Source organism: Thermochaetoides thermophila, assembly GCF_000221225.1.
Source record: "Thermochaetoides thermophila DSM 1495 unplaced genomic scaffold scf7180000011822, whole genome shotgun sequence".
In the NCBI taxonomy this organism is placed as follows: Eukaryota; Fungi; Ascomycota; class Sordariomycetes; order Sordariales; family Chaetomiaceae; genus Thermochaetoides; species Thermochaetoides thermophila.
Genome location: NW_006383038.1, coordinates 802,035 through 814,278, shown reverse-complemented (window position 1 = coordinate 814,278; position 12,244 = coordinate 802,035). Strand labels below are relative to the sequence as shown.

The 12,244-nt window shown below is 50.6% G+C and overlaps 3 protein-coding genes across 3 annotated transcripts; 1 reads left to right on the top strand and 2 right to left on the bottom strand.

The window, feature by feature from the left end:
* Nucleotides 1–168: 168 nt before the first annotated feature.
* Nucleotides 169–2,181, top strand: CTHT_0066660 (uncharacterized protein; the record flags this gene model as incomplete). The annotated part of the gene is made up of 1 exon (XM_006696899.1): nucleotides 169–2,181. The coding sequence occupies one exon, from the start codon at nucleotides 169–171 to the stop codon at nucleotides 2,179–2,181; it is 2,013 nt and encodes a 670-aa protein (XP_006696962.1).
* Nucleotides 2,182–2,351: 170 nt separating this feature from the next.
* Nucleotides 2,352–3,212, bottom strand: CTHT_0066650 (uncharacterized protein; the record flags this gene model as incomplete). Its single annotated transcript, XM_006696898.1, has 1 exon — nucleotides 2,352–3,212. The coding sequence occupies one exon, from the start codon at nucleotides 3,210–3,212 to the stop codon at nucleotides 2,352–2,354; it is 861 nt and encodes a 286-aa protein (XP_006696961.1).
* Nucleotides 3,213–9,510: 6,298 nt separating this feature from the next.
* CTHT_0066640 (uncharacterized protein) lies at nucleotides 9,511–11,130 on the bottom strand (the record flags this gene model as incomplete). The annotated part of the gene is made up of 2 exons (XM_006696897.1): nucleotides 9,511–10,899; nucleotides 11,104–11,130. The coding sequence occupies 2 exons, from the start codon at nucleotides 11,128–11,130 to the stop codon at nucleotides 9,511–9,513; spliced, it is 1,416 nt and encodes a 471-aa protein (XP_006696960.1).
* Nucleotides 11,131–12,244: the final 1,114 nt, after the last annotated feature.

The window sequence follows — 12,244 nt, the reverse complement described above, 5'->3', positions numbered from 1 at the left end:
TTGGATTCACCTGGCCCGATCCCTCGAGGACGCATTTGACGCTTCATTGATCCGAGACATCCGACCCTTGTGTCCTACGCCAATACTCACTACGTCCATCACTAAACTTGTGTTCCCAGCTCTCACCATCGTCCCTCGTTCGAGCTGACCACAACCTCAACTTCCACCATGGGCGAGACCAGCCCTACTCCAGCCTCTCGCGCTCAGTCTAGTCGCGCTCAAGACAGCACCGACATCACGGACTCCGATGCCACTGTCGTTGGCCCTAACCACCCCGACGCCCCTATCCGCGATGCTTCTCGTCTCGAAGACCTCGAAGCCGATAGCTCGCCGCCGACCCCACGATTCATCCAAGACGAAGGATCCTGGAAGCGTTTCAAATGGGTGCCCTACCCCGTGCGGCGCGCTATCAAATACGTCGCGCGTTGGGCTCGCGGACCGCCTAACCCCGTGTTCATTCGTATCGACCCCTTCTTTCCCCGAATCCAGCACCTGCCGATCGTCTTGGTGGATAAGTACCTCCCGCGGAAGCGCCAGCGTGTGTGGGCTGTGCTGGGGTACCTGTCTGTGTGGATTATCACTTTTGCGCTAGTGATGCGTCATGGTTTGACGATATCCGAAATCCCTGGTTGGAGTGTGCCGTCTGCCATAGGATGCGGCGCTACCTTCTGGGCTGACGGCAATGAATGCGGCTTGGATGGAATTGATTGTCGGCCGTTTAACAACGGCGGCTATGCTTTCAGCTGCCCAGCAAGCTGCTCCAAGCGCATGCTGCTGAACCCCCATGCGGTTGGTGACCAGGAGATTGTCTACCAGCCGCTGGTTGTCGGAGGCCCCCCAGCTAACGGCTCCGGCCCGGCTATCTATCGCGCCGACTCCTTTCTCTGCGCTGCTGCCATTCACGCTGGCGTTATCAGCGACCGCTACGGCGGCTGCGGAGTGGCCAAGCTCGTGGGCTTCCAGCCTAACTTCACGGCTTCCACGCGCAACGGCATCAGCAGCGTCGGCTTCGATTCCTACTTCCCACGCTCTTTCAGCTTCGAAGAAGATCTCCAGTGCGAAGTTCGCGACTTCCGCTGGAACATCCTCGCCGTCTCAGTTGTCTTTTCCACGATCTTTTCCCTCTTTGTCTCCTCCGCTTGGCTATTCTTCTTTCCCGTATTCACCATACTTTTCTGGTCAGTCGGCATGGCTCTCGATCCTCCTGCACACGCTGACACGGCCACGCTCTTCTCCATTGAGATCGGCCGCTACCTACCTTCCATGTTCGTCGCCTGGGTCATGTACGACAAGATGGGAATAAAGCGCACACTTCATGGCCTAACTGCCCAAATCGAAAAAACCGTTTTCTGGCTTGGTGCCGCCTGGGTCGGCGCCCTCACCAACTACACACTCGACTTTATTCCCATCCAACGCCTGACGGGCCATGACTTGAACCAGCAACCTGGCGCACGCGCCGCCCTGGCCATCATCGTCATCATCCTGGCCGTGATTGCCGCCTCACAAATCTTCTTCTTCCGCCAAGAAGCCCGCCTCATCCCTATGCTCAAGCTCTACATCCTCTTTGGTATCGGCCTCCTCATCCTCGGCGTCCTCCCCGACCTCAACCTCCGCATTCACCACTACATCCTAGCACTCCTACTTCTCCCGGGCACATCCCTCCAAATGCGGCCCTCCCTCCTCTACCAAGGCCTGCTGGTGGGCCTCTTCATCAACGGTGTCGCCCGCTGGGACTTCGACCCCATCGTGCAGACGAGCTACGAACTGCGCGGCGACGCCCCCATGGGTTCCCCCTTGCCCGTCATCCACGACCCCATCATCATCTGGGGCGGTATCAACAACCGGTCGATCACCTTCACCTGGGACCCTCCGCCGGACCCGGCCTACGACGGCATCAGCGTGCTGGTCAACGATGTGGAGCGGTTTCGCGCCTATTTTGATGATGAACCAGGTACTGCGGGTATGGGAAGCCAGAAGAATGTCGGGACGCATAATGTCACGTGGGTTAGGCAGCCGGGCGTCGAGGCGAACGAGTACTTCCGCTTTGCGTGGATGCAGGGTAGTATGAGAGGGGATTATACTAAAGCGGGGAAGTGGGATACGGAGGGGAAGTGGACTAAGATGGAGCCGGGACCATCGAAGGTTAAGAAGAGGGGAGGAGTAGACTACAAGGTGCTGTGATCAGGAGGATTTGGCATGGGACTGGAGTATGGCGTTTTGGCTTGATTTGAGTTTGGGGAGTTTAGTATACCTAAGTTGGGCGGCGTCGCATGATTTAGAGCATTTGCTAGAATCAAGATTCGCCTTTGTGTTGTTCTGCCTATCTGACTTAGAAGAGCCAGTCGTTCACCTCAAACCCACGGACTCGGACCCCTCAACCTATCTGCAAACCACTCCATGACCGGTAACATCTCATCCCTGTTCTGCGGCATCCCATCATCCGGCTTGTTCCACCTCACCACCTTAACCTTCTCAAACTCCTCCTCCAGCGTATCGACCGCATCCTCATCCACCGCCTGACTCTGCCTCCCACAGCACACCAGCACTGGTACCTTAGCCTTCAATCTCGCACTCACACTCGGTACCATCGACGGCGGCAACGCCCCACCAATCGACACAACCCCCTTCAACGTCCTCCTCTTATTCACATCCTTCTTCTCCCCCTCAGTCACATCCACAACCCTAGCCGACACCTCCAACCCCCTTGCAACCCCCAACGCCACGCTCCCACCCTGCCCAAACCCAAACATCATCACCTCCCCCCACTCAAACTTACACTCCCCCACCAACACCTGCCCAATCACCTTCTCCACGATCCACTCCCGTGCCTTCGCAAACCCCGGATCATCATCCAGTCCCTTCGCTGAAAACTTAAGATCATCCCCCCAGTGGAATCCCTCTGGCCCTCCCTGCCCACTCGGATCTGCTGGCCCGGGCGGCAGGAGGAATGATGGCAGCCGGGAGACGCCCCGAAGGGAGATGCAGAAGACACCCGGGAGAGAGAGGTTCCGCGCTACGTGGGCGAAGGGACGTTCTGTGTCGCCCAGGCCGTGGAGGAGGATCAGAATGGCGCGGATTGGGGGGGACGGAGGGGGTATTAGGGTTATCCAGGGTTCGCAGGTTGTTGGGGGAGGGGAGTTGGGAGGGGGGCGGTAGGCGGGGTGAGAGGGGAGGATGGGGAGGAAATCTTGGGTGGTGGGGGGGCGGCCCATTTTTCGAGTGGGGTTTTGGAGGTCGTTTTTGGGGGGGGTGAAAGGCAGGTTCTGGGGAGGTGAGTTTCTGAATGCTTGTTGAATTGTCTTTGGTTCAAATTTTGTGTGCGATCAGAGAGGAAGGCTCGGGAATGGTGTTGTTGAAGAGAGAAGTTCAGCAAGGGGTACCGTTCAAAAGATACCTAGCCCTGGGATACTTTGGGAAGTGCCCCGCTCGCTGGGCTGGGGCACTGGAGAAGTGGGGTGGCTTCTCGGCGATTCGGGCCGTTTCCCGACTCCCGATGGCTCTTGGCCCCGAGTCGGTAGTGCTAGGACTTGGCTTTGGTAAGATGGTGAGCGTGTTTGTAGGTAAGTGTTTACATACTTTATGACAGCCACTGACGTCTGACGTTTCGAGATACATCATACATCATACAGGGCGACCCAATCTCTCAGTCTAGCCAATAAGCTTACGTTCGAATTGTGATTGCAACTGCATGTAATTCTCGCTTGAGAAGTTCAGAATGAAGGTGCTAGCCAATAATCCGGGGTTTATCAGATGCATCCCAACGTCCGTTATGCTTCGGCGGCACGAACACCTTGTCAATGCCCCATGCTTGGCATGTTTGGCTCCAAAGATATCATCGTCCATACCTACCTATGACTCTGTACTTATATACATTCATAAGTCCTCTTCCTGGGATTCTGCCACTGATCTCACTTGTTCAAGGCTTTTTAAACCTTCCAATCTCACTATAAATGACAGGTGCTTACGTCTCGAACAAGAAATTAGCAGCAAGCAATTATCAGCTTGGGGTTCACAACCGACGTTTCAGAGTGCTGGTTACATCAACACGACAAATTAGTCTTTCCTAGAGGACATCGTGTATGTCCCAGAGTTACTGTTGGAGGAATTGGACATCATTTCGATTTTATCACTACGATAAATGACGACGAGAAAGGATATGAAAGACCCTGGACCTGAGAGGGCTCAATTTCCTCCAAGCTGTCTCAACACAAGGCAGATTCAGCTGTGTCAATCTAACCACTCGGGCAAAGACTCCGGACTCTAGAACCAGAAGCCTTCGAGAGTCCTTGAGCCGGAAGCCTCGTATCAATACGAGAGCTCTAGACTCTAATCATGCTTATCTTCACATTCCCTTTGCTTTATGTGGGATATCATCGAAATTAGAGAGAGAGACTACTCTACCTTTATGGATAATACAGAATTCTTCATCCCGGGCAACAAACGTCCGCGCTACCAGACCAACTTCTGCCTCACAACTGTGCCGTGGGATGCGATGGATGTCTCCCGTCAACTGAATATCCGCTAAGTGTGGATAGATTCACTATGCATTATACAGAATAATATCGGTTACATCGATTGTAAGCTGGAATCCGTCTATATGAATGATAATTTTCGGAATTCCTATCTGACTATCTCTGCAACATGAGCCGACTCACCGTATGAGGGTCTATTTGCCGAACCAGAGACAGTAGAAAGCAGACCTGTCATGACTTATATCGTACCACACTTCTCGTTGGAAGCGACCAGGTTCGCGCCTCCGACTCTCGGTTTTCCTCTGCTTTCATGGTTTTTTTGCGTTCCAAGGACGCATGCTGGCATCACGGGTCGTTCATTTTTGTTGACGAGAGCTGCTCTTCGAATGCATGGAAAGCCAGGTTAGCGCATGCGTGCCTAAGATCCATAAGGAGACACAGATTCCCCTGAAGCAAAGGCTCAGCCAGTACCTCAACACGGTGGACATGGACCCATCTACATTTGTCTCTCCACATCATATGAGAGAGTTGTCAAGGTTGCGGCGTCTGGTGGTCACGGAATAGTCATCACTTCAGCTCGCCTTTGCATTTGACAAGCCGCCTGCTATATCTGGGTTAGCCAACCTTTTTCAGCGAATGACGGAATGATATTTGGCTGGATTGTAGATGCATACATTAGTCCACAACCTGTTCTGGGCTTGGGAACCAAATTTCCGCCTTGGCGACATATCTGACCTTATGGTCAATCTGTCACGGAAGGAGGAATACCTGGTTTCAAGGGAAAGCTATCGACTCATCTTTATCCTCAGCTCCTCATTCATTGGAACGAGTGTCTCCCAGTTTGTCCTGGTCATATATTGACAGGAGTAATATCTGTTCTTGGGATAGGTCTCCGGAAGACGTAAAATTATCGACAGTCAGTCTCTAGTCCTTCATTTCTTCACTCTGATGCATGTACAGTCCGCATTGTGTAAGCGTCTACTGTTCGATCCCCCTTTGCGGCGGATCTCCTCGTTGCTAGGTCGAGTCTTAGAGGTATACTAGTTTGCTGTCGATGTTTACAGATAGCATCTGCTTTTCTTCTGTGACATATCCAGTCTGATTGGCATCATAACTGGGCCTGCGTTTGCTAGGCCGGATATCACGCCATTAGCGACAAATCAAACACCATTCCTCGATCCACAGAAACTATCTATTATTCTTTTTCACCAATCTCAAGTTCCAACAGACAGGCCGAGGCTCTGTTAACCGTGGAACGACTGGCACTCATTCTCAGCGCCAAAACACATCGAGTGTTAGAGCGAGCTGCATTGCTGGGGATGTCAGACTGTCATCGAGGCTTTGATCAAAACCCACTCTCTTCAAGAACATAAGTCGGTATTTCTCGATCCAGGCGATGATTTCACCGTCAGCCTGGTAAGAAGCCGGTCGCCTAATCCGTACCTTAGCATCCGGCTACACGAATCTCCCCAATAGTCATAGCGCTCTATGAGATTGAAGGTCCGTATACTCTGTCACTTAGTCTGATCACTTTTTGTCAATATGCTCACAAGCAACGGTACTTTAGATGTGCTAAGCCCATGGAACATCACAAATCGACCTCCGTCAACAAGCTATACAGGTTCAAACAGCTCAATGACTCTTCTACGAATATAGATTCAAAAATGTATGACTCACAAGGTGTGCTTGTCACTTGGTTCCAACTTAAAAACCCTTTCTCCCACGAAGAATCCTTGTTACCAACACCGAAAATTGATGCCATCCGGATAATCTGAAGCATTAGGGCAGAGAGGGAAGTATATATATGCCTTTCCTGCTGTTGGGAGAAACCGATTTCATCAAGACGGTGCGGGCCAACTTCCGGCAGCATCAGCAGACAATCAACCTGCGAAAGCTCTCTCAAAGTTTTAGAGAGACTGTCACCGCTTCCTGGACCCTGACTGTCACATGGACACGGCAGTCCAAGGAAAGGGATGTCCCCGACTGCCAACACAAGGGACACCAGAGACAGGATGATTGTGAGCGGCACAAATACGTGGTTGATCCCGGAAGATGTCTAGAGCCGGATGACCGAAGAGAATGAGCCATATGGCCGAGGCATGATGAGGATTCTATAAAGGAAGCTGCCCGGTCATGATAGACTTCCCTTGGTTCCTCCTCTCCCTGACACAAGGACACTGAGGACCAAGAAAGATTATCACACGTAGTAATTGACTTTGCTGTGCACCCCACATCGCCAGTGGCCATCATATCTAACCAATTTGACCTATTGTCGATCCCTGCCTGCACCAGACCAAGTCACCCGTTACACTGGCATCCAATACTTGTGGATCAACCAAGAGTGAGAACTGGAAGCAGCAATCTACCTTAATTGTAGATGTCTTCCAAAGATCCTATCTGAAATTCGCTGCAACCTGCGCTGGTTCACCGTATGGTGGTCTTTTAGGAAGCTACAGACTATACACGTCGGACCGGTTATGGTTCTCGGGGCCATTCATTTTGCCTCCCCCGCCCCCGAAACACGGACCGTGAAGCCATAGCAACTGGGTGCCCTTTGCTTTCTCGTGAATGGGTGTTTCAGGAAACCATTCGAGCTCCCAGAATCGTGCACTTTTGCAAGCAGCGCTGGTTTGGGATTGTCTCCAGCGTCGTATCTGCGAATGCGGCCCCATCACGAAAACTGAGTGCTTTATAAAATCGCTGGATTCGAGCGGCCATCTACTACATATTTGGCAAAAAAAGTAGATCTTCTTTCTGAACCTACGAACTTTAGCCTCGTACGCCACGAGATTCTTTGGCATCGGCTAATGAGCAAGTATTCGGCACTTCAGCTCACATTTGCATCGTACGAGCTGCTTGTCATTTCCGGTCTTGCTGACCCATTCCAGCGACGGACAGGCCGGTAGTACCTTGTTGACCTTGCTGGTCATTGTAAAGACGCGCTTCTTGAGAACATGTGCTAAATACAAGATCCCATGTCAGCAGGTGGAAGGACCCGTCACCAAAGTCGCATTCTTTGCCCCAGATCGTTGACAAATGCGAACCCCCCCCGGTCCGGGGAACCTGGTCTTGGGCATCTTTGGATGAACTCATACTTGGCTTAGGAACTGTTCCAATCTTCTCCCAGCAGGAAAATCATTTCTGATGTCATTGGCGCTGAGTGTACGCTAGCTGGACCCTCGTCAACTGGGCCAGTCTTAAACGGGTTCGTTGGCTCCGTTGTTATCTTGTACCGATGAGCTGACTCTCAGCATAGAGTCATGCTTTGAGTATTTGGTTTATATATCCAGATTATCTTTTAAAAGAAAACTGCCAACTGAACAACGAGGGGTAGTCGTTCTTGGTTCCCTTGATTGCTTTGCCGGATCACTCAACATCATAGTCACTCCTTCTCGGGACAAGTGATTGAGACAAAAGAATCGGAAATCATAATCTAATGCTAGTAGTCCCCCAAAAAACTTCTGCAATTACCCAACTTCTTTACTGTGCTTCCATTTCCTCAGGTTGGCAAATCAGATTAGACATCACCTCCAAGTCGTGCTTCAGAATGATTAGAAGGCCCAACAAAGCCGTCCAACCCTAGATGCCAAAGCTGAATTGCCGGCTAATCCACATCAATCGAACATTCAATGTTGATTTCCAGAATTTGCTCGATTGCCGCTCTCAAAGTTGAGTTCATGCTTTTGAAGAACATGATTGAATGCTTCAGCAGCCCAATGGTTAGGAGAACATGGTCCAGTTCAATAATGACACCATCTGAGGTGACATGAAAGTTGATCGAATCATTCGGTGTTTGAATTTTGGCCGTCTTGGTCAGCTTGCACAGCCAGTATGTCTCAGGGAAGTGCGCGTCAATCTCATTTCTGTAGAAGTGCTGTTTCCAGTTGTTAAGGTTCTTCGAGATGAGTGTCAATTGGCAGCTGCGAGCTGAACACCTCAATGACTTTCTCCATTGTGAGCTTGTACCAAGTGAGTGGTTAGTGATGAGTACTACAAGGACTCAACTGAGTTTCAACCAATTTATGTGTTTTCTGGACGACTATTGGGCTAAATTACCCATATATTTGCCATGAAAGAGGTATTACATACTGGTTTTCAATCACTGAATATAAGGTTGAGTAAAACGATGGCCTTATGACTTCGTTATTTTTTTGTTGTTCCGAGGGACACCAGGAACAGACCCAACTAATCGACTGGAGCCTCAGAGAGTCAACTAGTGGAGGATTGAACGGTTTGGGGAGAAAGTTGGAAAGAGTTAGTCGGTGGGAGAAAGCTAGGCGGCATCCTTTCTATGCTCTCCCGGCAAGAGATGGAATCGATGTTCGAGCGACGTGCAGGGGATACGACACCGCAAAAGCATTTGCAGAAGCATCCACTGCATCAAACAACAATAGCATGAATCTCGAATGACTTCCATCTACCACTAATGGAGTTTTCACTGCCCCTTCTTGGCATTTCTTAGACAATAGTACAATTAAATGGACTTGACAAAAGAGGAAACAGTCTTGGAAATGTGATCAACACCCCTAGCTATTGCTTGCACGTAACGGCAGGAGTAAAGGCCTTGTGCCGAGGAAGTGAGAAGGCAATAACTGAACTTTACACAGTTACTCTTGGAACATTATGCTGTTATCGACATCCGTGCTCGGTGCCTATCGCAAAAGGTACTGTGACCATGTTTTATGAGCATGCTACTGAACGTTGGCGGAAGATATCATTTGTAAGCAGACGGTCAATTGCAACTGACTAGGTACTCAACTAGGATGAATAGAACTGACAGGGCGATCGCGATCGGCAATGAGAGAGTGGAGGCCGGCCGGTAACAACAAGGAAATCAAGCATAGGAAAAGCAGAAGAAAAAAAGAAACCAGGAGCAATCTGAGTTCATTCTCCTCACTCAGCTCACCCAGCATTGCTTTCTTATTTCACTTCAACTTGTCTGAGAAAGGACCTTGCCCCTATGTGCTGAGCCTGAAGTTCACTGATCACCGCCAGGGTTAATCTCAGTAGGGTCACGGCCAGGATAATACTTGGCGATTCACATCTTAAGGATGACATCCTTGGTGTAGTCCTTGGTGTAGTAGTTGACAGGAATGCCAGAATCACCTTCCGCGACCTTGCGGAGGTAGTCTTCGAAGGCAGTCATCATAGAGTTTATGTCGAGGACCTTGTTACGGCCGTCATCTATCTCTCCCAGAGCCGTCAGAGCAGCCTTCATTGTGCTGGTTTTCAGTGTGACCATCTCTTGGCCCTTACGAGCGGCCTCGGCTGCACCCTTAATCGAGTCTGCTTGAGCAGCAGTACTGCTGTCGAGAATACTCAGGGCCTCCATGCTACTCGCCGGATCGAACTTGGAAAAACCCTCAACGCTCAGCTGAACCTCGTTCGACACGATCGATGGGATAACACCCAGGCAGGCAAGAGTAACATGAGACTGAATATTCTGAGTGCTGAAGAGACTCTTGACGCTCTCAGCGAGATTGAAATCCGCGCCAAACCCACCGGACATTTTAGCGAACCATGAAGCTGCATCCATCTGCGCCTGTACTTGTAGCGTCTGCTTGACATCTTGCATGATCTCCTGAGCCGCGGTACTGCTAGTGTTGAGGATGTGGACCATGCCCACGAAGCAGGAACCCATGGTCATGCCCGAAATGATGGTGAACTTGTTATTTTCTTTGCCATCCGTGTTTGCAGAGGCCTTCTTGATCAGGTGATACGCATCCTCCAGCGACATGCTCGTCGACGGAATGCTGTCGTCGGGGAATAGGGTGTTCCAAACCCCGATGGCCTTGTTGACGTCAATGACAAGAGGCGCCAGGACCTTCGAGGTCTTATGGCTGCAGGACGCGGTAATCACCAGGGTGCCGATAATCGTGTGCTTGCTGGTCTGGCTGCTGACCTGAGTCGACGCAGCGTGGCTGATTTGTGTCGCGACCTCCTGGCCCAGCCAACTGAAGGTTGAAGCCACGTAGTCTCCAACTTGCTGTACGAACGTGAAGGCATCCTGCTTATTGCTGTCCAGACTGAAATACTGAACATCTAGATTGAGAGTGTCTGCCGCAAGGGGCATTTGCTTGATCGCGGTCTGGACATAGTCGATCGGACTTTCAACATCGGCATGGACTGAGGAGATCTTGGACTGCAGATCCCGAATCTGGTTCTCGGCTTCCAACTTTTTCTGCGCGTATTGTTTGCCGAGCTCCACGATTGTTTTGTTCAGGTCTCCAATGTTCCTGTCAATGTCTGTGAGCTCAGTATCCTCGATTCCGAGGTTACTGAGCTCCGTCTTGGTCATGTCAAGACGTCTCCTGGAAGCAATGAGCGTCTGAAGCTGATCCCATAATGCGTCAGGCTCGGCGGAGGCTTTGGCAATGTCAGTAAGGGTCTTGAGGGCCCTGCCCTCAAGAACACTTCCGAGAACAAGCTGAGGGTCGTATGGAAGCTTGGAAGTTATGGTGAAAGAAGAGGAAAAGAACAACTACTTGGGAAGTTTGACGAATGATTGTATGCGTAACTCGTGAAGACAGAGAAGACGTTGCGATGCTTGCTGTTGAAGTGAGAGGAAAGCGGGAAAAGGAGTGGGTGTTAGCCCCTATATATGCTTGTGTGTGCGTAGTTTGAATAATACATTGAGGCGGATGCTGTTGTCTCTCATTTCAAGAACGAGAACCCTTTATTCTCGGCAAGAAACTTCACGCACAAACGAGAATCCTCACATCTCAGCTCGCCATCGAGGCCTCTGTGACATGTTTGATGTCCCTATCCGGAATATAGTGTCACCAAGGCACTTGTTCCTACTGCAGGGAGGAGCTCAATACCAGCTGATGAGGTTCCAGATCCTTCGTGGAGGAGAGACGGCTGGCTTAGGAGGCGTGCTGAGGTGTGATGACCGCGGCTTTCTCCCAATCATTGATAAAGCATTGAACAAGAGACCAAGAATAGCACGGTAAAACTCTCCGCTGAATGAAATGTCCCCTTCAGTATCTTTCATGTCCTCCCTCAGCCAGTGTCATCACCGTCTTCCGGCGGTGAGCGGACATGATTTTGAAGAGGCCTCATTCGGGGTCAGTTGTGATGGACTAGGTTCTGCATCCACCCGGAACAGCACTGACCTACAAAGATGGCCACCTCTAGTTCAGCTGGAGAGTTGCTTGGGGGCGTCGAAGCCACTGACATGGAGATCCTTTGAGTATCCTGGGTATGGACATCCAACGTAAGAGACCGCAGTATGCATGTGGTCTTCTACCCACAGGAGATTGCTCCCTTCTGACGATCAGAAACACTGAGGCCAGGACCAAATGTGATGTTCCTATGTTTTCTTTTTGCTAAATGACACTGAAAATGATTTCTGCTAACGAATAATAGTTCCACTTGAATAGTCTGCCTACGAACCCCCAGGACTAAATTGGTACTTTTGGCTAGCCCTCAGAGCTTCAGAAGGAGGACCCAGGTTTTGATGTCAGGAGAGTGAAACGAGCTGTATCTTCTTGAGGCCTCAAAGTTGAGGTTGTTTGTGTTACGTGTACAACCAATATAGGAGAAGTTTTCACAAGATTGCTGGCCCATCTGCGCAACCGTGCTCGAAAGGGATTTTGTGATTAAGATTAGACTGTCACTTTACCGTCATGGAGAAGGAGTCATAGGACTGTCGTATCTCGTTACCTCAGTATTCCACAACACACGAATGCGAGAACTTCGGCATCTGGTATGGGAGGACCAATGGGAGCTTCAACGGACTGATTCAACGGGGATTAGGATCTCGAAGTGGA